The following is a 22,919-nucleotide window of genomic DNA, read 5'->3' as shown; positions in this document are numbered from 1 at the left end:
AAAAACACAACAGGAAGTGTTTCTGGGGACACAATAAAGTGAAGGACCGGTCTGGGGCCTTTAGTCGTTCTTCTTGTCCACTGCCCGATTTGCATCGCTGCCTGATTTGTGTAAATACTGGTCTGCACATGCGCGAATCGTCCGCCATCTTGGACAGCTGCCTACGGCAACTCCACTTGGACAAAATTCATTAGGGCACTGCCCGATATGCATACAAGCACAAGTCTGCTTAAAGTTCTGTAAATTTAAAATACTGAGAAAAAGAAGTATTTAAAAAAAAAAAAGATAAACCGTCTCTGGTGACGCACATCGGGCAGTGATCCTAACTCAACTCAACTAAGTTTGTCCAAATGGAGTTGCCGTACGTAGCTGTCCAAGATGGCGGGGGGCCGTTATACAAATCGGGCAGTGACACTTCTTCTTGACAGCTTCCTGTTAGTGGGTTTGACAATAAGCTGAGTTTGTTTGGTTTATTAGAACATCATTATCACATGATTCACACGGTATTATTGTTGTGAGTTTTTGTCAAACTGATGAAGTTGTTTTATGTGATTTGACCCCTTCAGGGCCACCGTACTTCACTCACTTCATTACAAAGGGCACATGATTCCTATGATCTCCTCTCCATCCTCCATCCGTCTTTTGACTTGAAACTTCAACATTTCTTTGCTCTTTTTTGTTGTTGTTGTTGTTGATCAGTTCTTTTTCGATTTATTCCAAATAAAATTCTTCTCATTCTTCTTCTTCTTCGTCGTCGTCGTGACAACAGTAGAAACGATGAGTGCCTCTGGCTCCTGCTCTTCCTCTCAGTGTTCACAGTAACTGTTGTACAGAAAGCAGAAAGCTACGAAGGTTTTCTTCCCTCACGCTGGAGCTGGAGTCGGTGGGGAGGAGGGAGGAGAAGGAGGAGGAGGAGGAGGAGGAGGAGGAGGAGAAGGATGGGAGGAGGAGGAGGAGAAGGAGGAGGTGGTGAGGTCATGGTCAGCACTAGGAGGGAGGAGGTCGGATTGCGCGGCAGGAGTGGCAGCAGGCCTTGCTGTAGTACCAGTGGCTGCAGAGGTTGACCTTCAGCGCCAGCAGACAGTTGGTGGAGGGGCGGTCCTGACAGCTCTCATCTGGAAAACAACCACAGGCCGTTAGTTAGTTAGTTAACAATAGTAATAATAACATGATGCCCATCTCACCCCTTGCTACAGCAGCATTATTGCACATTCCTCTTTAGTACATACAGCAACACACTCATTATTGCACATTCCTCTTTACATACAGCAACACACTCATTATTGCACATTCCTCTTTACATACAGCAACACACTCATTATTAGGGCCACGGGCCATCGCACCGGGCACTGATCCCTACAGCTATGAAAACTACTGTTATCGTGTGGATTTTTTCCTAGTTTTTTTTTTTCATCTTCCGGACGATTTTCGATTCACTACTAGTCCTGCAACTCGAAGAGTTGCAGCTCGTTGCAGTCCTGCAGTTGCAAATGTGCGTCTTGAGCGGGATCAGTATCGTAAGTCGCGAAAAACTGCTCAAAATTTTGCATTGAAGTCAATGGGACGGGCAGGAAAAAAAGAGCGAAAAAGACCAATCATTGGAGTTTAACAAACGTCTACTGCTCAGGCATACTTTCACCTAGAGACTCCATTTAAACTTTAAACAGTAGACACAAGTCTTGGAGGAAATTGGAGACAAACTTGTTCTGTCTCTCACCATGTGCTCAAAATATCAGAGAGACTTACAGAATTTACAGAATCAGCCTCTAAGTGCGGCCACGTCTGTCTCTGCTCCTCATTGACTCCAATACAAAGATTTTAAGCAGAACGGACCGATGTTTTAAAACTGCCAGCGTCTCCAAAATTTTTACTGTAGAAACATCAAATCGTACCAAATTTTTCAGGAAGTCCTTACAGCGCCGTTGATCTGTGTTTTGTTCTGATAGGAGCTACCGTTTTTGTCACTGTAAGCCTTTTGCGAGACCAGTGCAGAGGCAGAAAATCACTCTTTTTCTCCACGTTTCTGTCTGCCTCAGCCTGCAGGGGCCCCTATCGCCGTGGTAACCACCTTGAGTTGCCGTGGTAACGTCTCGTTAACGTCATAAACAATCCACCTGGCGCTCGTTTAAATGTTTGTAAACACATACACACAGCTAAATCAGACTGATACAGGATGCAGCTCATAACATGTGTCAAGTCAGTCACACACACACACACACACACACACAGACACACACACACACACACACTAGAACCAGCTTCATGTGATTACAATTACAGTTACAGCTCCTCCACATCAGTGCTTATAGAAAGATGATCATGTGTCTGTCTGATCAGCTCTGTCTTGACCTTAAGATCGTAGGTTTGATTCCCATGTTGACAGAGATGGTAAAACCGGCAGTAGCTCCGTGGCCCTTATAAAATTTCCCCAGAGGAAATTTTCTAGTTGTACATTACATTACACGTTACAGCAGTGTGTGTGTGTGTGTGTGTGTGTGTGTGTGTCTGTGTGTCTGTGTGTGTGTGTGTGTGTGTGTGTGTGTGTGTGTGCGACAGCCACCTGGAGGCTCGGTGGGACAGGCCTGCAGGGTGCAGGTCTGCTTGGCCACAGGCTTGGTGAGGGGGTCGCAGCCTCGGACCAGCTCTCTGCCCTGGTAACACTTGACGTCTCTCATCCTGACGCCGACGCCGCACGTCTTCGTGCACTGAGCAGACACACACACAGTTACAAACTCAGGAGGAAGAAAAGATGAAGAGAAATAAAGCAGGACAATGCGTTTGAGATAAAGCAAAGTGCAAACATAAATATATTTAAAACCCTCCTGTTGTCCTCCAGGGTCAGGGAAGGAAGGAAGGAAGGAAGGAAGGAAGGAAGGAAGGAAGGAAGGAAGGAAGGAAGGAAGGAAGGAAGGAAGGAAGGGAAAAGGAAGGTAAGATAGCCTCGGAAGGAAGAAGTAAGGACGAAGGGAAAGAAGGAAGGAAGGAAGGATTGTGGAAAGAAGGAAGGAAAAAGGACGGAAAGAAATATGGAGGGAAGGAACAGATTGGGTCAATTAGATCAAAAAAGGAAGGAAGAAGAAGTAAGAGGGAAGGGAACGAAGGAAGGAAGGACGGAAGGAAGGGAAAAAGGAAGGCAAGAAAAATGGAGGGAAGGAACAGATTAGGTCAAGGAAGGAAGCAGAAGGACGGACGAAGGAAGGAAGGAAGGAAGGAAGGAAGGAAGGAAGGAAGGAAGGAAGGAAGGAAGGAAGGAAGGAAGGAAGGAAGGAAGGAAGGAAGGAAGGAAGGAAGGATGGAGGAAGGGAACAGATTGGGAAGACAGGAGGGTTAAAAAGAGGAATAAAAAGTTATTTCTAAATAGGTTTATGGGAGATGAGGGGTAAAAACAAACTGCCCTGACCTCAGACCAGGGCGTGGTGTACCACTTGAAGCACGGCCTCTCGAAGCACGTGTTCTCATCCTCGGGCTTCTCGCTGCCGCCGCACGCGTCCTCGTCGAAGATCTGGAACTTTCCTCCGCTGATGCCGGCGCACATGACGATCCTCCGCTTCACGCCGCGGCCGCACGTCGTGTTGCACTGGAGAAAACACAAGTTACAGGCTGCTGACTGACACGTGCCAGTGAATTCTGGGTAAATTAAGACAATGGCAACAAATGACAATTGATAATTTAGTTAGTTTGTAAGAATTAAACCATTTTATTAGTTTACAAATTAATTTTTATCTGAATCACACTGAGTCTGACCTGGGTTTATTGTTTTTATCTTTAATGTCTGTAACAACCAAAAACGTAATAAATAATGTAATAAAATGCTTGAGCCAATAACGTAATAACTTCTTTTTTTTTCTTCTTTTGCAAATTACGTTATAAGTTATGTTATTGTCCTAGTATTAAAAAACCCTTTGAAAATGTTATGTAATGACTGGTTATTACAATATCAAAAGTTTTTTTTTAACTAGGCCAATAACGTAGTAACCAGCCAATAATGTACGGTAATATCTTTTACATTATTGGTTGTTTTTTCTACGTTATTGGCCTTTTTGCCAATAATATAATATCTTATTACATTATTGGCAAAAAGTTAAATTATTTACTCAAACTACTTTCATCTTATCTGAATCACAGTGAGTCTTTAACATCTGTAACAACCAAAGGTGCAATTTAGACCCAGAGACTGTGGCAATACTGAGAGGCAAGATGCAATAGGCTATAGGAGAAAGTGCAATAATTATTTTTTTACTATAATTATTTATTACTTGTGTTAACCAGGAACTTGGTCGTACTGTCTGTAAGTGATCTCTGTTGGTTGTGTGTGTGAGTATGTGATATGATGTATGGTTTTATAATCTGTATGCAGGATGTACAGCATTGATTGTCCATGACAATTTTCCCTCCGGGGACATTAAAGTTTATTTTGATTTGATTTGAAAAACGTAATAACGACCAATAATGTAATAAAATGCTTGAGCCAATAACGTAATAACTTTTATTTTTTGCGAATAACGTAGTAAGTTATTTTGTTATTGTCCTAGTATTAAAAAACCCTTTGAAAATGTTATGTAATGACTGGTTATTACAATGTCAAAAGTTGTTTCTTTTAACTAGGCCAATAATGTAGTTGGTTTCTACGTTATTGGCCTTTTTGCCAATAACATAATATCTTATTACACTATTGGCAAAAGGTTATTATGTAATTTACTCAAACATATTATTACATTATTGGCAAGTTATTACGTTATTGCCTTTATTACATTTAAAATGGCCATCATTATTATGTCACTGACAGTTATTACGTTATTGGCCGTTATTACATTTTGGGTTGATACAAACAAAACGTCTCAGAAAATCTTGAAAACACTTTTCCCGACGAAGCTGCAGCCAGAGAGTTACTGATCAGTTATCAGATGTGGTGTTAATCAATCAATAATCAATGAGTTGTGCTGACTCACCCTCTCCCAGTCCTGACTCAGCCAGTGTGGAGGGCAGTCCCTCTCCCCACAGGGCTGGATGGCCAGCGGCTTGTTCTCCGCCGAGCACTGGTACTCCGGGACCACGCGGCCGTCCGGCGCCTTACAGTACACGTGACGCATCGTCTTCCCCTGGCCGCACGAGCCCGAGCACTGCACAGGTCAGAGGTCACAGGTCAGAGGTCAGAGAGTGACATCAGCAGCGTCCTGAGGTTTTTCTGTTCCCGTCTCCTCGAGCTCAAGCTGCGTTCATAACAACTCGGAGGTCAGCATTCCCAACTCGGAAATTTACAACATCATTGCGTTCACGCTGCAGGAACTCGGAAGTAAAAAAAAGGATGCCTGAAGGAAGTTTGGCATGTTGTGGCTCATAGCTGAATACGAAAAATAAATGCAGCAGTAAATGATGTTTATTTTGGAGGAGAGGAGACCCGCAGATGAGTGCACATATAATGTTACAGCCTTGATAACAGTTAAATTGTGGTCCTCGCATGTGACGGAAATAACGTTTAACACCATCGCAGCTTAATATAAACGTATTTCATATAGGCTGCCTACTGCAATAATACACAAAAATATGCATTCAAACCTCAACAAATAACTTAAAATGTCTAAATTCTAACCGTTTAAGACGTTTAAGCTGCCATGTTTTGATGTTGTCATGACGTCAAGTCGGAAAGTCGGAGCTCTGATATGATACCCGAGTTCCCGACCTGTAATTTCCGAGTTCGACGCCGTTCAATTCATTTTTTACAAACTCGGAGCTCGTTTTTTTCCGACTTCCGAGTTGTTTTGAACGCAGCAATAGATATAGCAATAGATGTACTTTCTTTTTATTTTTGTACTATTTATATTGTTTGATTGTGATATGGACCTGTGTCTGAAATAAAGTTTATAAATATACACATAGATGCAGCATTCGGGCTTGTAAGGCACGTCAACACGGCCGCCATCTTGGGCCGGGTGTTTCTGGCCATAGATACATCTGACAAGCAGTCAGACCCTTGTAGAACAAATGTCAGTGTATGTATGCATGTGGGTGTGTGTCTGAGTATGTACATGTATGTTTAATACATAAAAAATTATAAATTATTTTTCAAAAGAATATAAAAAAAAAAAGAAAAAACAATGTTATGTAAATATATGTCTGGCATTTATAATGAACCAGACGGTTTGGAAATTTGCTGAATATCCAGTGAGTTATGGTGATTTTAATGATTGATAGACCTCTGCCTAATGCAGTAAGTAGACACGGCTTCCCCGGCTCAAGATGGCGGCGGCGTTGACGTATCGTTCTATGGTTGAATCCTCTTCACACTGGAGACGTCGGTGGTTCAGCTGCAGCTCAGAAACGTCTCTCAGACGGTCGTGGTCTTTCCAGGTTTTTTTTTTTTTTTTTGCTCCTCGGTTGTAAATTAGAGCAGAAAGTTTCCAGACTTTGACTTTGAGTGGAAACATCAGAAACACTACATTTGTCTGTGCAACACAATAAAAGTCATAAATTGACACTGTGGTGGTTGGTGTGTTTTACAGTTTTACAGTTGGAGCGGAGACGCAGCTGTTGCTCTGACGATGCATCAAAAGCTCAGAAACATCAGACCCAGGAAAACGTTTTTAAATCAATGACTCGTATGGAAATATATGGATGTATGGCATCATATTATTACATATAAACATCTACTGTATATATGAGGATATCAATTTACAACATATATGATAAATACAGAGGAAAACTGTGGATGTGTGGATGTGATGATTATCCACATAATGAATTTTTATATGTTTTAATCATAATATATACTATATTATATATAATAATAATATATTTGTTTGAACTTTTTTCTTATAAATAGGCTAAATAATATAAATATAAATAGACATATATCTACACACTGACACGCTGACGTATGTTAATATTATATATAAATATTATTAACATATGTCAGTGTGTCATGTACTGTATTTGTACAATATAACATGTGCATATCACATAAATGTGAATAAGAATCCATGTATGAGTCACTTATATATTGCATACGTGTGAAAAATACACCTATACTGTATGTATAAATAATAATATACACAATATATATCTTAAAGTATGTATTACATACTCATAAAAATACATATTCATAAAGTCTAGATGTAAATACTTGAAGATTGTTCAGATATCTAACAAGTTTTACACATTTTATTACATATATATTTTTTAATACTTATGTATATTTCATATATGGGTGTATGTTAAAGCGATAGTAGCATTTTTTTTAAAAGTGGGGTTGTATGATCTACAAATAGCCCCTAAGTACTTTAATTGCAGTAGAAGACTCTCAGCGTTTTTCCTGCACTTTGAAGGGCTGGAAAAAATTATATTATAGCGAACAATGGAACTGTGTATTTTTTTTTTCAGGTAAAACCTCTTTTAGGCCGCGAAAATAGGCCATTTCTTTGGGTCTGTTCACAACACTGTATGTTATAAATCTCTGGGCAGGGCTATTATGGGCTGGCGTTGCTAACGGGAGGAGTGCAGAGAGTCTTCTACTGCAATTAAAGTACTTAGGGGCTATTTGGAGATCATACAACCCCACTTTAAAAAAAAATGATACTATCCCTTTAATATATCACAGGTTATAACGATAAACTTCAGGATCCATATAGTCCTGTTTGTGTGTATAGAGAGAGACACTCACCGGCCCCCACTCGGACACGGTCCAGTGGCGCTCGCAGGGCGGACCGGTGCAGTTCTTGATGATGGCCGGTTTGGTCATGGGGTCACATGGTCTGGTCTCGTCGGAGCAGCGGACGTCGCGACTCACCTGAGCTTTACGTCCACACTTAGCAGGACACTGGACAGAGAGAGACGAGCTGATTATTACCAACACAGACTGTTTATGTAACGGTAAGGCAGTCGTCTGAGGTTGAGCTCGTTTGGGAACCATCATATTATACACTATGTGGAGTTTTTTTTTGCTTTTAAAGAGTCTGAAATTCACCAAAAGAGACAAGAAAACAAACATCTGGAGAATCTGAGGAGAGATCCATCAAAGTTTTAGTAGATTTAATATTTAATATTAATTGTTGCCTTGGCAGGAAAACTGGTAAACAAACAAGAGCGGTAACCGTGAAGCTCAGTGCAAAGCTCCATAAAGGTAGATGTTTGAATTAAAGCTCCTTCAAAATAAAGGTAGATGTTTGTGTTAAAGCTCCTTCAAAATAAAGGTAGATGTTTGTGTTAAAGCTCCTTCAAAATAAAGGTAGATGTTTGTATTAAAGCTCCTTCAAAATAAAGGTAGATGTTTGTGTTAAAGCTCCTTCAAAATAAAGGTAGATGTTTGTGTTAAAGCTCCATACAGTATAAAGGTAGATGTTTGAATTAAAGCTCCTTCAAAATAAAGGTAGATGTTTGTGTTAAAGCTCCTTCAAAATAAAGGTAGATGTTTGTATTAAAGCTCCTTCAAAATAAAGGTAGATGTTTGTGTTAAAGCTCCTTCAAAATAAAGGTAGATGTTTGTACTGTAGATGTTTTTTTCGTTCTTCAACTCTTCAAAATAAAAGACAGAAGAAGAGCTTTACAGTTCAGGTTTGACAAAAATGTGGGAAGAAAAACAAAATAAATATTTACGGGTCAGAACAGACACAGGGTTTCTGCAGGTACCAGCAAATCTAATTTAATGCTTTTTAATGCCATTTCAAACATTTTTAATGCCCATGACTGCAAATACTATATGTGTGCATACATACACTTACCTATATACATACACACACCCAATTACTTGGTTCTGCATTTTTATCACACCAATAGGGGTGCACCGACTGCAATTTTCTGGCCCATCACCGATTGCCGATTCCGATTTTTGCCGATAAAAAAGAGTCAACAGTAGCCTGCCACCACCTAAAAATATTAATTTAGAAAATTCTCCATTTCTTCACCCACGTTTAATTTTACTGTAGATTAACTGTATAATCCCCCTATTTTTCTGCTCTTTGTGCTCTATAGGGATGTAATGATATCAAAATCTCACTCTCTCTCTTTTAATGACCCACGGAAACCCTGGAGACAGAACAAAAACCCAGATAAAGCAAATAAAACTACTAAAATAAATAAAGTACAGTAAAGAACTGGGAACAGAACCTCTGGTGTCTGTCACGTACCTCGCTCCACTCGGCCACCTCCCACTGGGGGCCACAGGCCGGGCTCTTGCAGGCTCGTCGCTCCACGGGTCTCTCCAGGTCGGCCATGGTGCAGAGGTCGGAGTAGACGGAGCTGTCCAGCCCCGGCGACAGCATCTTCCAGCAGCGGACCTGACGGAACTGGAAACCCTCCCCACAGGTCCGGGAGCACTCGCTCCAGCTGCTGGCCTCCCACCTGGACGCCACACAGCAGGGCTGCGCTCAGGTACACTCTCATTTTTTTTTTTCATGCAATTTTCAACACACATTAAAGGGGAACTATGCAAATTTTATTTACCTTAAAGGGACAACGAGGAGTTTTGGAAAAGTGAAGTGTTTTCACACTACATTTATGAGCCTCCGCACCGTGAAATTCTTTGACCGGCGCAAGACAGACTCATGTTTTCATTCATCAAGAATTAAAGTCAGAGGTTGAAAGACGATCACATACCGTCGTAGTTCCCACCATAAACAGCGATTCGGCGGCGTTATTCTCATGACTCGCCACGAAATCGAAAGTAAAGAAACGCTGGTCGGCTCAACCAGCATTTCCACCACCACTAATAATAACAAAATAACGATAGAGACAAAACGATATATTTATCGAAAATGGGCCCATTAACAAGTGGTAACGTAGATTCATCCACATTAACGTGAGACTTTTTTATAACCAAATAGAAACTCCTCGTTGTCCCTTTAACTATTATACATTTTTACCTTAAAGGGACAAATCAACATTTTGGCAAATTGGCCCATTGCCATAATCCCTATAGTCTTAGTAGTAGGTTCGTTACCTTTGTCGGTGCAAGCTATTTTTAGAACGGCGGAGCAGAGCAGCGAGCTGCTCAGAGCTACGCTACGGAGGCTCATTATGGGATTTCTTGGTTTCCCTCATTAAACTCATCAAATACACAATCCAACAACTCCACAACGCTCTGGTGGACAAGTTGTGACCTGCACATTCACCACGCTATGAGATAATAACACAACGTTACCAGACAGAGTTACCGAAGCATGTTGGTGAGTAGGACAAGACCCGAAACCAAACCGTGGCGTTTGCAGCGCGCTGTCAGTAAAATCAATTTGCAGAGTAGAGTAGTTGAGAGGGGGAAATAAAGGAGTAAACATGACTGGATGTAATGGTATGGTCAGCAGTGTTAAGTAGGCTAAATCTGCTTGGGAGGCACTAATTGCAGCTCTTTCACATTCTGTATTTCTGTAATTTCTTTCTTTCTTTTTTTTAGCTAGATAAAAGTAACAATGTGTTAAAATGCACCAGAATATGGGAAATGGTGTAGCCTTTATAAAAAAAATTCTGGGGGAGGACCCCCAGACCCCCAATTAAGTGTTTTCACCCACATTTTTTTTTTTTTGCTTCTGGCACTCATATATTTTGCCATATGGAATGACACATAGCTCTGTTTGAGCAGTGAGCGGTACAGAAATCGATGGTGGGCCGGTGCGGTCAGAATTTTCCCGGCAGATTTTGGTGCCCCACTCCGCCCCTGCTCCCTAGCGTAGCTCTGAGCAGCTCGCAGCTCTGCTCCACCGTTCTAAAAATAGCTTGCACCGACAATTAAAGGGGTAACAAACCTACTGCTATGACTATAGGGATTATGGCAATGGGCCATTTTGCCAAAATGTTGAAATATCCCTTTAATTAAACTTCTTCATTAAACAGTAATTGTGATGGTTAAATAAATGACTTGTAACCAGTGATGGGAATAATGGCGTTATAAAATAACAGTGTTACTAACGGTGCTACTTTTTTCAGCTTCACTGAAAACAATTGCACATGGCCGGGATGAGGAAGGTTATCAAAACACAGGAGAAAAGATAGTTCCTCTTTAAAACACGGAGCGGCTCCTCGCTCTCTCACCTGGGCTGACACTCTCTGCCGATGCAGAAGTCGTGCACCGGCTCGGGTCGGGTCAGAGCGTCGCAGTACATGTCGTGCACCTCGATGCCGTCGTAACGAACACACGAGACGAAGGACTTTGACACTCCTGCACCGGAGGGAAAGAGGGAAAGGTTTGTTCATATCACAGGTTATAAACACAGAGAGAGAAACATCACAGCAAGTAGAGCCGGAAGAAGAAGAGCTGTCGGCTCAGGTCGAGGTGGCGTCTGTGAACAGTCACCGCGGTAACGCAGTGAGGAGGAACGGAGCGTTACACTGATGCTGCATTCACCTGCAGTCGGGCAGACGGCCGTCGCTAACAAACCAGATGTCATTTTAGTCACAGAAGTCCAGAGAAAGCCGGTAAAACGTGGGTCAGGTAAACAATACCACATCGCCATGACAACATATTGTCACGACGTGTATTGTTTTGCCTCGTGCTGACGGACCACTTGTTTACATAGAGGCTTGTTTATGCCGTTACGTGCAGCGGCTGTCGTCCGTCTGCCGTCTGCCCAATTTCACGTGAATGCAGCATGAAAAATACGATTGAGTTGCTTGTTGCGATATACAACCGCAACGCTAGATGGGAGGAATTCCTACACAATGTCCCTTTAATTATGGATAATTATGTGTGCGTTTGTGTGTGTGTGTGTGTGTGTGTGTGTGTGTACCTATAGAGCACGTCATGCTGCAGGGCTCCTGAGAGGAAAGTTTCCAGCGGTACATGTCTGCAGCGCTGAGCTTCAGGTTCTTCTGGTAGAGCCTCTGATTCCCCCTGAGAAACACACACTTGAACAGTTTCTATAGATGTTTTGATTCGTTTTCCATCAGTAGACTTAAAGTCATAAACACATAAACCTTTCAAGGCTGCAGGTCAACTTTTTTTTTTAGAGAAATATTCTTTTCAGGACATTTAAGGTTAAACGCAACACACATAAACACACACACACACACATAAACACACACATACTCTTCTCCCCGGCCTCAGACGACCACAGTGTGACAGCTGATTCACATCCCGGCAGACGAACTTTGTTTTTTCATCACATCACATAAAAGTCATGTGAACATTCTTGTCATAACACACACAGACACACACACAGACACACACACACACACACACACCCTCCCTCGCCCACAGACACGATGAGTTCCTCCTCTCATTGTTTCTCCCCCCACAGAGGTGAGAGCAGACTGACAGCTTCACCTCCATCCTCTGCATCACACTCTTCACTCTCCTTGTAAATACCTTTTATTTGTTTCTAAGTTTATCTCCTCCCTCTCTCTCTCTCTCTGTCATCACAAGGAGTTTTATAGCAGCTGCTGCTGAGGCATGAATTATAAATATGATGAATACAAAACCTGTCTGACTGCACATCTACCTGTCTGACTGCACATTTACCTGTCTGACTGCACATCTATATGTCTGTCTGACTGACTGACTGACGGTACATTTACCTGTCTGTCTGCACATCTACCTGTCTGTCTGACTGCACATGTACCTGTCTGTCTGACTGCACATTTACCTGTCTGACTGCACATTTACCTGTCTGTCTGACTGCACATTTACCTGTCTGACTGATGGCACATTTACCTGTCTGACTGCACATTTATCTGTCTGTCTGACTGCACATCTACCTGTCCGACTGCACATCTACCCGTCTGACTGCACATCTACCTGTCTGTCTGACTGCACATCTACCTGTCTGTCTGACTGCACATTTACCTGTCTGTCTGACTGCACATGTACCTGTCTGTCTGACTGCACATTTACCTGTCTGACTGCACATCTATATGTCTGACTGCACATCTACCTGTCTGACTGCACATGTACCTGTCTGACTGCACATCTATATGTCTGACTGCACATTTACCTGACTGCACATCTATATGTCTGACTGCACATTTACCTGTCCGACTGCACATCTACCTGTCTGACTAACTGCACATTTACCTGTCTGATTGCACATTTACCTGTCTGTCTGACTGCACATCTATATGTCTGACTGCACATTTACCTGTCTGTCTGACGGTACATTTACCTGTCTGTCTGCACATGTACCTGTCTGTCTGACTGCACATGTACCTGTCTGTCTGACTGCACATTTACCTGTCTGTCTGACTGCACATTTACCTGTCTGTCTGACTGCACATCTACCTGTCTGACTGCACATCTACCTGTCTGACTGCACATCTACCTGTCTGACTAACTGCACATCTACCCGTCTGACTGCACATCTACCTGTCTGTCTGACTGCACATCTACCTGTCTGTCTGGCTGCACATCTACCTGTCTAGCTGCACATCTACCTGTCCGACTGCACATTTACCTGTCTGACTGCACATCTATATGTCTGACTGCACATTTACCTGTCTGACTGCACATCTACCTGTCTGTCTGGCTGCACATCTACCTGTCTAGCTGCACATCTACCTGTCCGACTGCACATTTACCTGTCTGACTGCACATCTATATGTCTGACTGCACATTTACCTGTCTGACTGCACATCTACCTGTCTGACTGCATATCTACCTGTCTGACTGACTGCACATTTACCTGTCTGACTGCACATTTACCTGTCTGACTGCATATCTACCTGTCTGTCTGACTGCACATCTACCTGTCAGACTGCACATCTACCTGTCTGACTGCACATCTACCTGTCTGACTGCACATCTACATGTCTGACTGCACATCTATATGTCTGACTGCACATTTACCTGTCTGACTGCACATTTACCTGTCTGACTGCATATCTACCTGTCTGACTGCACATCTACCTGTCTGACTGACTGCACATTTACCTGTCTGACTGCACATCTACCTGTCTGACTGACTGCACATTTACCTGTCTGACTGCACATTTACCTGTCTGACTGCACATTTACCTGTCTGTCTGTCTGACTGACTGACTGACTGACGGTACATTTACCTGTCTGTCTGCACATCTACCTGTCTGTCTGACTGCACATCTATATGTCTGACTGCACATTTACCTGTCTGTCTGATTGCACATCTATATGTCTGACTGCACATGTACCCGTCTGACTGCACATTCACCTGTCTGACTGACTGCACATTTACCTGTCTAGCTGCACATCTACCTGTCTGACTGCACATTCACCTGTCTGACTGACTGCACATTTACCTGTCTAGCTGCACATCTACCTGTCTGACTGCACATCTACCTGTCTGACTGCACATTTACTTGTCTGGCTGCACATCTACCTGTCCGACTGCACATCTACCTGTCTGACTGCACATTTATCTGTCTGTCTGGCTGCACATCTACCTGTCCGACTGCACATTTACCTGTCTGACTGCACATCTATATATCTGACTGACTGCACATCTATATGTCTGACTGCACATTTACCTGTCTGACTGACTGCACATCTATATGTCTGACTGCACATTTACCTGTCTGACTGCACATTTATCTGTCTGTCCGACTGCACATCTATATGTCTGGCTGCACATGTACCTGTCTGACTGACTGCACATCTACCTGTCCGACTGCACATTATCTGTCTGTCTGGCTGCACATGTACCTGTCTGCCTGCACATTTACCTGTCCGACCGCACATCTATATGTCTGACTGCACATGTACCTGTCTGACTGCACATTTATCTGTCTGTCTGACTGCACATCTATATGTCTGGCTGCACATCTGTCCGACTGCACATGTACCTGTCTGACTGACTGCACATCTACCTGTCCGACTGCACATCTACCTGTCTGACTGCACATGTACCTGTCTGTCTGACTGTACATTTACCTGTCTGGCTGCACATCTACCTGTCTGATTGCATATCTACCTGTCTGACTGTACATCCACCTGTCCGTCTGTCTGCACATTTACCTGTCTGACTGGCTGCACATCTACCTGTCTACCTTTGTTTGTATCTCTACCTGTCTGTCTCACTGTCTTTGCAGGCTGCTCTTTCTTCTTTTTTCTGTCTTATTGCCTGGTTCTGTGTCCATGGTCAATGTGAGTCAAACCCCTCTGATCCATGTGACCTTTGACCTCTCCGAAGCAGTGGGTCTCACCTGGTCCTGTTGCGGCCCGTCGTCCTCGCTCCGCTCTGCACCGTCTTGTTCTGGTAAACCGTCTCGCCGCTGTCGTTGCGCTTGCGGCCCAGCGTGTACTCCAGCGTCTCGTTGGCGCCGAACTCTCTCTCCAGGCTGCTCAGGTCGAGCTCCACCGGCCCCAGCTCCGCCGAGAACAGGCCGTCCCCCTCCGTCAGCAGCTGATTGGTCGAGATGTTGATGAGCAGCTCGTCGGGGCCGATGCGGCCGTCCAGCAGGACCCTCCAGATGAGGTTCGGAGAGTCCGGCCCCGGGTCCAGGGGCCCGACGGCCGGGGCCGGTTTGGCCGTGCTGCCCGTGTGGTTGTTGTTTCCTTCTGACGGACACAAGAGGGAAAAAGTGATGCAGCTTATGAGGACAAAACCCAGCTTTTCCCAGCTTACTGCAAAAACTCAAAATCTTTCCAAGAATATTTGTCTTATTTCTTGTCAAAATGTCTCAATTTTAGTCAAAACGAATCTCTTTCCACTTAAAATAAGACTCATCACCTAAAAATTTACTTGTTTTTAGACAGTTTTCACTTGTTTCAAACTAATTTTCACTTGAAATAAGTAGGAAAATCTGCCAGTGAAAGCAAGTTTTTTATGCTTGTAATAAGAAAGAAAAACTTGCTCCACTGTCAGATTTTTCTACTTATTTAAAGTGGAAAATTTGCTTGAAAAAAGTAAAAAAGTGTCTAAAAACAAACTACTTTTTAACTGTGATGAGTCTTATTTTAAGTATAATTAGATTTATTTTGACTAGAAATGACATTTTGACTAGAAATAAGACAAATATTCTTGGTAAGATTTTGAATTTTTGCAGTGCACTGCTTCTGAGTATTTATTTGTTTTAATAGAAAACATAAGATAAGGACAATCCAGATAATGTACATAATGTTTTATAATTCAGATGAGATGAAGATTTAAATATTAAAAATATAAAGTACTTGTAACTAAAATAGAACATAGCACCATGTAGTAATAACATTGCACACACAGTGATGTATAAATAGAGACATAGCCAAGCACCTGTCTCTACACCTGACAGGTTCACTCTGACACTTTACATTTTTCTGGTGGGACTCTGTGACGACCTGCGCTTGTTCGCTTCATGTCGTTAGATTTAAATGTAAAGATAAAAATCCACGAGAGGAGACGGAGAATTGAAGAGAAAAGGGAAGGTAAGAGCATGACGTCAGCCTGTGTAAGGAAACGTATGGCGAAGCCTTTTAACCAGCTCTCCATCTCCTCTCACCGCTGTAATGGGCTCGGCGGTCAGCTGAGCGAGCAAGCTGAGAGCTCTGCAGGAGAGGCCATTACCGCTCATGTTTGTGATGCAGACGTTTTTTTTTCTTTCTTTTTTTTTTTTTTAAAAGAAGAAGAAAACACCATGAAACTCTGAATTTTTCATCCAGCTCTGATCTTCTTTATGTGTCCGCACCATGAATAATACAGAGCTGTGAAGGGCCATCGCACACACACGTCCAGAAACAGAGAGCAGGTTCACAATCTGACCTATTTAGTCTCGTCAGCCAATGAACCGACTCGACCGATTTATCCCCCATCTCCATCTCTCCACGAGTAACATCCCATAATTACCTTCATGATATATCCTCCTGAGAACCAGAGAAAAAAAGTGTCTTACAATTTCTTTTTTTTTTTGATTTCCTATCTGTTTGGGCCTAAAAGAACACCTTACAATTTTATTTTATTTTAATATATTTTTAATTTTAATTTTACAGCATGTCCACTGTAGAGGACAACAGGACGATTTCCGTGTGAAAATACAACTGAATTGAGATAATTATAGTAATATAGTTATAGCAGTGTAATAGTGATATTAACCCAAGAATACATTTAATTAGATAAAAAATACTAACCCACACACCTCCAGTCGCTTCTTGCTAATGCAGAAGCCCTAACAAGTCGATTACAGAATGCAGTTGAAAAGTGAGGAGTCACAATTAGTTCCAAAATACACACACACTTTGCTGACTGTGACAGTATTAGCAACTCAACCTATTCATTTCCCTGTCAATACCTGCTAGTGTTATGTTAAGAAAACAGAGGACACACTGGTTTAGTGTTAGGCTAATGTGGCCATGTTTAGTTTTTTCTTGAGCTCACCACAACCTGGTAGGCCTGCTATGGCAGCCTCGCCAAAAGTCAAAGTAAAAACAACAGGGTCCATACTATAATCAAGTGAACTAACTATTTAACTAACCCAAATACTAACTGAGAAGCATATCTAACTTAAACACTTAAACTACGTACTTAAACACAACAACAGCTAGCTATTGTTAGAAACAGATAGGGAAGACAGATAGGAACATTGATGCATTTGGTAATCGACTTGTCAGGGATTCTGCATCAGTAGGAAGAAGCTGGAGGAGAGTGGATGAGTTGTGTTTTTGTTTCTTTTCAATAGAAATCAGTCAAAGCTAGCAGGTGTGTGATGCCTTGTATGGGATGGAACCCTGTTTGCACTGTTGATGAAGTTTGGTGCTGTTCTGAGCATTATTTGTGGCTATCAGTGGCTTTTTCAATGGCGTTGGCTCGTGGCTCCATAGACAGCAGTGTTTTTCTATCTGGCTGTGCTGAAGTCACTACAACTAGAGAAGTTTGCAGTCTAAAAACTTGATCTCTGGAGGTGGGGTTCTACTGGGTCTGATGGTGCATTAGACCATGGGTTAAACTTGTGCCGGAATATCCCTTAATGCTGTGTTTTAATTCCAGTGTCATGGATGTGATCTGACTCCCTACTGACCAAACTCATAAGCATATTTTTGGCAATTTGCAAATATTCAACAATAGTGACACATAGTACAGCAATAATCTAACAGATTTAAATACATTAACCTGAAACAAAGCAAAAAAAACATAGCCTACAAGTTAGTCTGGCCAACAGAGCATGACGACTTTCCTTCTCCCTCTCTGGCTCTGAGTCTGTCTCATCAGATTATCCTACATCTTCTTCCTCTCCTTCTTCATCACCACCTTTCCCTATCATAGGCTGATTCTCATCCCCATCCCTTTCCTCATTTGACAGCTCCAAATCTGAATCTCTCTCTATTATCTACTAGAATCCCCTCTGCTTCACTTCTTTCTCCTACAACGATGTGCAGTCATTAAATACATTAAAATGGTCCCGGTGTCCACTACAGTTGACATTCATAAGAGGACTGTTATTTCAAAACAGAAATTATGAAACTGTTTTCAGATGTAATAATATTGTTATTGACATGTTAATAAACAAGAATATATATAATTATCCTGGTAAATATAGCAATAGATAACAAATATTTGTGTTACCCCTCCTCTCTCCATGAAATGTGTGTTTTGGTATGGCGGCCATCTTGATAGAGAAAAAAAGTAAAGTTCCCACCATGCAAACCCATCACATGACACATCACTGGAAAGCCCAGGATGTCCTCTACAGAATACTATAGGGCTTGATAGGGTAACTCCAAATACTTAAGGAAGATACAGGTGAACAAAGTGTCCACTACAGAGGACACACATGCATGGGCCGGGTCTCAGGAGGATATAAAATATAATAGAACTGGCCTGATACTGAATATTCATACAGTTACTACAGTACAGTCAAGTAAAAATGCTTGTGTGTTACATGTTGTTCTGCACATATTTGTATTGTATATGTGTACATTTATACAAATTTTAAATTGTTAGATATTTTATTTACATTGTTATAATTTTTGTATTATTATATTGAAGCTATTCAACCTGCAGTTTTCTTTTTATGCGCCAAATCACAAAAAAAAAAACTGATAAACCAGATTCTGGTTCTGGTTAGGATCTACAACTGGGAGAACTGGTTTGAGATTTGACCAGTTATTAATTAGATATTAGATTAATAGATATTAATCAGAGATCGATGCATATCATCATTTGCAAGAGCCGCCTTTATTTTGAAATTCCTCAGAGTGATGAGTATACTATATTCTGTGTGTATGTGTATTTATATGATTAAAGTTTTAAGCTTTAAATTGATATTTAATGTTCTTTCAGTTTTATTTTGTATCATGTTAAAGTCCTAAATCTCAATTAATCAGATTGTGGCACTTGATTATGAGCAAGAGGCAGATTTTTCTTGAAAAATAGATTGTTTTTTATTTAGATGTCTGGTTGACAATATTTATTTGCTTTTGTGGTTTGACATGAATAGAAGCGATCGTGTTAAAGCAGAAGTAAGTGATATATTTGTGTTAATATAAGTCTTAAATAGTTATATCTTCCGACAGCAATCACTTCTATAGAGTGTTTGGTCTGAAACACGGGTCTCTCAGTCCCTCTGCTCTGCTCTGAGCCCAGGAGAAAACATTTATCGTATCCTACAGTTTTTATCCAATGAGGAGAGAGAACGGCATGCAGGGCTGTGTGTGCAGCCAAGGGACGCCGTGAATGTGGCGACGTAGGGACGAGGACTGTTATGGTGCGTTCAAGGAACCTCGTAGACTCGTGTTTTTCCGTCCTGTGAAGTTGTATCAGTTTGATCTGGTACGAGTTCACCGGTCGGAAGTTACGAGTGGCCGTTATAGTGACTTTCACAGGTAAAACAGGTCGGAAAAACACGAGTGGGTTGCCTGAAACGCTACAAAGTCGTAAGTTGTGACTTGAAGCTGTAATTTACGATTTCAAAAGCCTGCCTGGAACGCAGCATTAGCCAAAACGACCGGATCACTCACTTCTGCTTTAAATCAGCAGATGATATCGTCAATCGTATCGATAACTGATCCCTGAGATATTATTGTGTTCTACTTTGTGATATTGTCACAAACATCGAGTCATTGTCAGTTGTATTGATCTGATATTGTTGTGTGATTTACAGCCCCAGTTACTGAATCCAATGTTCCACCTCTGACTTTCAAAATAAAGTATAAACAGCAGTGTTCATCGTTTATATTTGAACTGTTTTCAATAAGATTGATTGTGTGATTTTTAAACTTATTGTGAGGCTGTAGTTCAGTCTTTCATCCCTGGTATAATTAAGCAATATATCACGACAGACCGTGGTATGCTCATTATACCACAGGTATAGGGGCGTTGTTCGGCCCAACGCGAAGCAATGTCAATGTCAAATCTGAAGAGTTACAGCTATGCTACAGCTATCCCTTATATGTCTATAGGCCTAATGTAAAGTATAGCCTACAGCTGTTCTCACAGTAAAAAGAGGTATCAGAGTCTATTATGATATTGTCTTTATGTTGTCTTAAAGGAGCATTATCGCAAATCCAAATTCTTAATTTGGCCACTAGATGGAGCCAGGCGGAGCATGTCAGATATAAACAAGTGGGCAGCTGTCAGAGAGAGAGAGCAGCCTCGTTTAGCCCCCCCCCCCCCCCCCCTCCTCCTCCCTCCTCCCTCACCAGGCTGAATGAACGTGCAATCGCGGGAAAGGAAAAAGAAAACTCGCTAGTGAAAGCCGCAGCTCTACCTCGCGCAAAACCACAACAACGGCAACAACAGCAACTGCAGCTTCCTCCTTAATAACGCTGAGAGGACAGCTGAAGAAAGACACGAGACGTGGAGACAAAGTGTGACCGAGCGATTCAGTGACTGTAAGCAGCCTGACACTGCTACATTACTATTTACTGTTGCATTTTTCCGGTTCGGAGGTAGGATTTGCCAGTTCCGAGTGCAATCGAACGCAGCAAGCGCCGGGCCGGCTTGGATCATAACAAAGACAAATGCTGCATTTGCGATAATGCTCCTAAAGTACTGCTGAAAGGTTAACCGTTAGGTCTGAAAGTGTGAAAATGGTTAAAAGTTGAGAGCATTTATTCAAAATTAAGAAAAGTAATTAAAATGTAATTAAATGTAATTAGTTACATTACTTTGAGGAAGTAATTGAAATAGTTACACTACTATTACATTTTCAACAGGGTAACTTGTAACCAACTACATTCCCAAAGTAATCTTCCCAACACTGGTTGTCATGGATACATGACAACAACTTCCATTCATACCAATACGCGGAGTGATAGCCTATGCTGTGATAAGGCTTTAGAATAGTAGCCGTGGTATATGCTCATTATACCACGGTTAACAACCAATCAGATTGCCGGATTTCACCTTTCCATTTTATAACGACACTTTCTTCACTTCTGATTTTGATTTTAAAACCCTTTCATACAGAAACCAGCTCCTTGTTCACTGATTAATTGTCTCCACTCTGTATTGATATAGTTTCTAAACAGCTGACTCTGGTCCTTCACCTGTGAACTTCGGGGCAGCAGCTTCGTCCTGGTCGCAGTCGATGGCCGCCGTCTCCTCGTACACCTCGTTGGTCTCTTGGCCCTTCTGCCCGTCTCCCCCCGCTCCGGGCTCCAGCGGGCCCTGAGGGGCCGCCTGGTCGTAGACGCTGCTGTTGGGGGACAGCAGAGTCCCGATCTCCACGGACACCTCCCCGGCCGAGGTGTCCGACCCGGTGTAGACCGGGGGAGGGGGAATGGGGGGCAGGGAGTCCCGGAGGACCGTGTACTCGTAGGTGATGTACGGCGTCCGGCCGTTCTGGTTCCACACCTGAGAGATGAGACAAGAGTCGAGGTCAAAAAGTAGCTTTGCACTATAGAGATGTCACGATTACTTGTTTTCACAATTAATCGCGGTATTGAACGCTACAATTAATTTATCGTAAAGACTCCTAAATACCGTCACTTCCAAAAAAAGATTATGTCAGAACCATATCGGCAGATGTGCGCCAAAATAAAGGTAAATGCTCAGATACTGGTCCATTTAACTAACGTAACACTGAACTGGTAGGAATTTAAATGTTAGCGTGTCATTTGTATTTTAAAAAAACAACAAAATAAAACAAAAAATTATTAAAATAAACGTAAATTTGGTATTGATGACAATCTATGAACTGAATATTTCAAACACTTCCCCTGGGGGGTTAATAATTGGTCATATATTAATAGATAGCCTACTTGTGTAATCAATGAGTAATGTAATTATATTTTGACTATATTTGATTTGACACATTCATAATGTTGTGAAATTAATTAATGCATAATAATCGTGATAATCGTAGTACCGTGATTATTTCTCTGATAATAATCGTACCAAGAAAATGTGTAATTGTGACCTCCCTACTTTGCACCCTCTGCTAGATCCAAGTCCACTGTCAGAGTCCCAGACCTGGACCTGGACCTGGACTGAGACTCACAGCTGTGTCTGCATTTCATTTACATCTCAGTCATTTTACTGTTAAAAGGAGACGATTTCAATCACACGAGCATCTTGATGCCAGGGAATATTCAGCCAACCCCCCTCGCCCCCCACCCCCACCTCCCCACTGTCATGAGTCAGCAGTCTCAGTCAGAGCGACCTTTACTTTAACAGTTTAAGAGTTAACAACAGCCTACAGCTTAAATTCTTGGGCTTCTTAATTTACAATTATCCTGCAGCAGCTGCCAAGACCAACACAACAATCTGCCTTTGTTTTGGTTCCTGCACTGTAAAGGGTTTTTCATAGAATCGGCTGAACATTAGCTGCAGTGAGGAGTTGGTCTCCACTGTTCATACATGTGCACATGGCAGGAAGGACCTGGTGGGTCAGTCAGGTCCTGTTGGGTCAGTCAGGTCCCATCAGGTCCAATTGGGTCTTTCAGGTCTGATCAGATCAAATCAGGTCCTGTTGGGTCTTTTGGGTCCTATTGGGTCATTCAAGTCTGATCAGGTCCTGTTGGGTCACAGCCTGGTCGCACTGCACGAGGCAGTTTCAGATAGGTGCACATGTTAACTGGTCTGCCTGGTCGCACATCTCGCGCTCTGGATCGCTTC

General features: G+C 42.2%; 1 protein-coding gene across 1 annotated transcript in view; it reads right to left on the bottom strand.

The window, feature by feature from the left end:
* Nucleotides 1-987: 987 nt before the first annotated feature.
* LOC146980884 (ADAMTS-like protein 2) overlaps nucleotides 988-22,919 on the bottom strand; it is a 43,824-nt gene continuing 21,892 nt past the window's right edge. Inside the window, exons 10-19 of the mRNA XM_085785818.1 lie at nucleotides 21,350-21,656; nucleotides 15,094-15,448; nucleotides 11,712-11,815; nucleotides 11,017-11,143; nucleotides 9,120-9,333; nucleotides 7,658-7,813; nucleotides 4,950-5,120; nucleotides 3,401-3,577; nucleotides 2,561-2,705; nucleotides 988-1,115 (exon numbers count right to left, since the gene is read on the bottom strand). Of these exons, the coding sequence (XP_085641944.1) occupies nucleotides 988-1,115; nucleotides 2,561-2,705; nucleotides 3,401-3,577; nucleotides 4,950-5,120; nucleotides 7,658-7,813; nucleotides 9,120-9,333; nucleotides 11,017-11,143; nucleotides 11,712-11,815; nucleotides 15,094-15,448; nucleotides 21,350-21,656 (1,884 nt within the window). The remainder of the gene's footprint in view (nucleotides 1,116-2,560; nucleotides 2,706-3,400; nucleotides 3,578-4,949; nucleotides 5,121-7,657; nucleotides 7,814-9,119; nucleotides 9,334-11,016; nucleotides 11,144-11,711; nucleotides 11,816-15,093; nucleotides 15,449-21,349; nucleotides 21,657-22,919) is intronic.

The sequence above is a fragment of the Trachurus japonicus genome, chromosome 9 (genome assembly GCF_045865225.1).
Source record: "Trachurus japonicus isolate A0001 chromosome 9, Traja_1.0".
Taxonomy (NCBI): Eukaryota; Metazoa; Chordata; class Actinopteri; order Carangiformes; family Carangidae; genus Trachurus; species Trachurus japonicus.
This window is presented reverse-complemented; position numbering and strand designations above follow the sequence as displayed.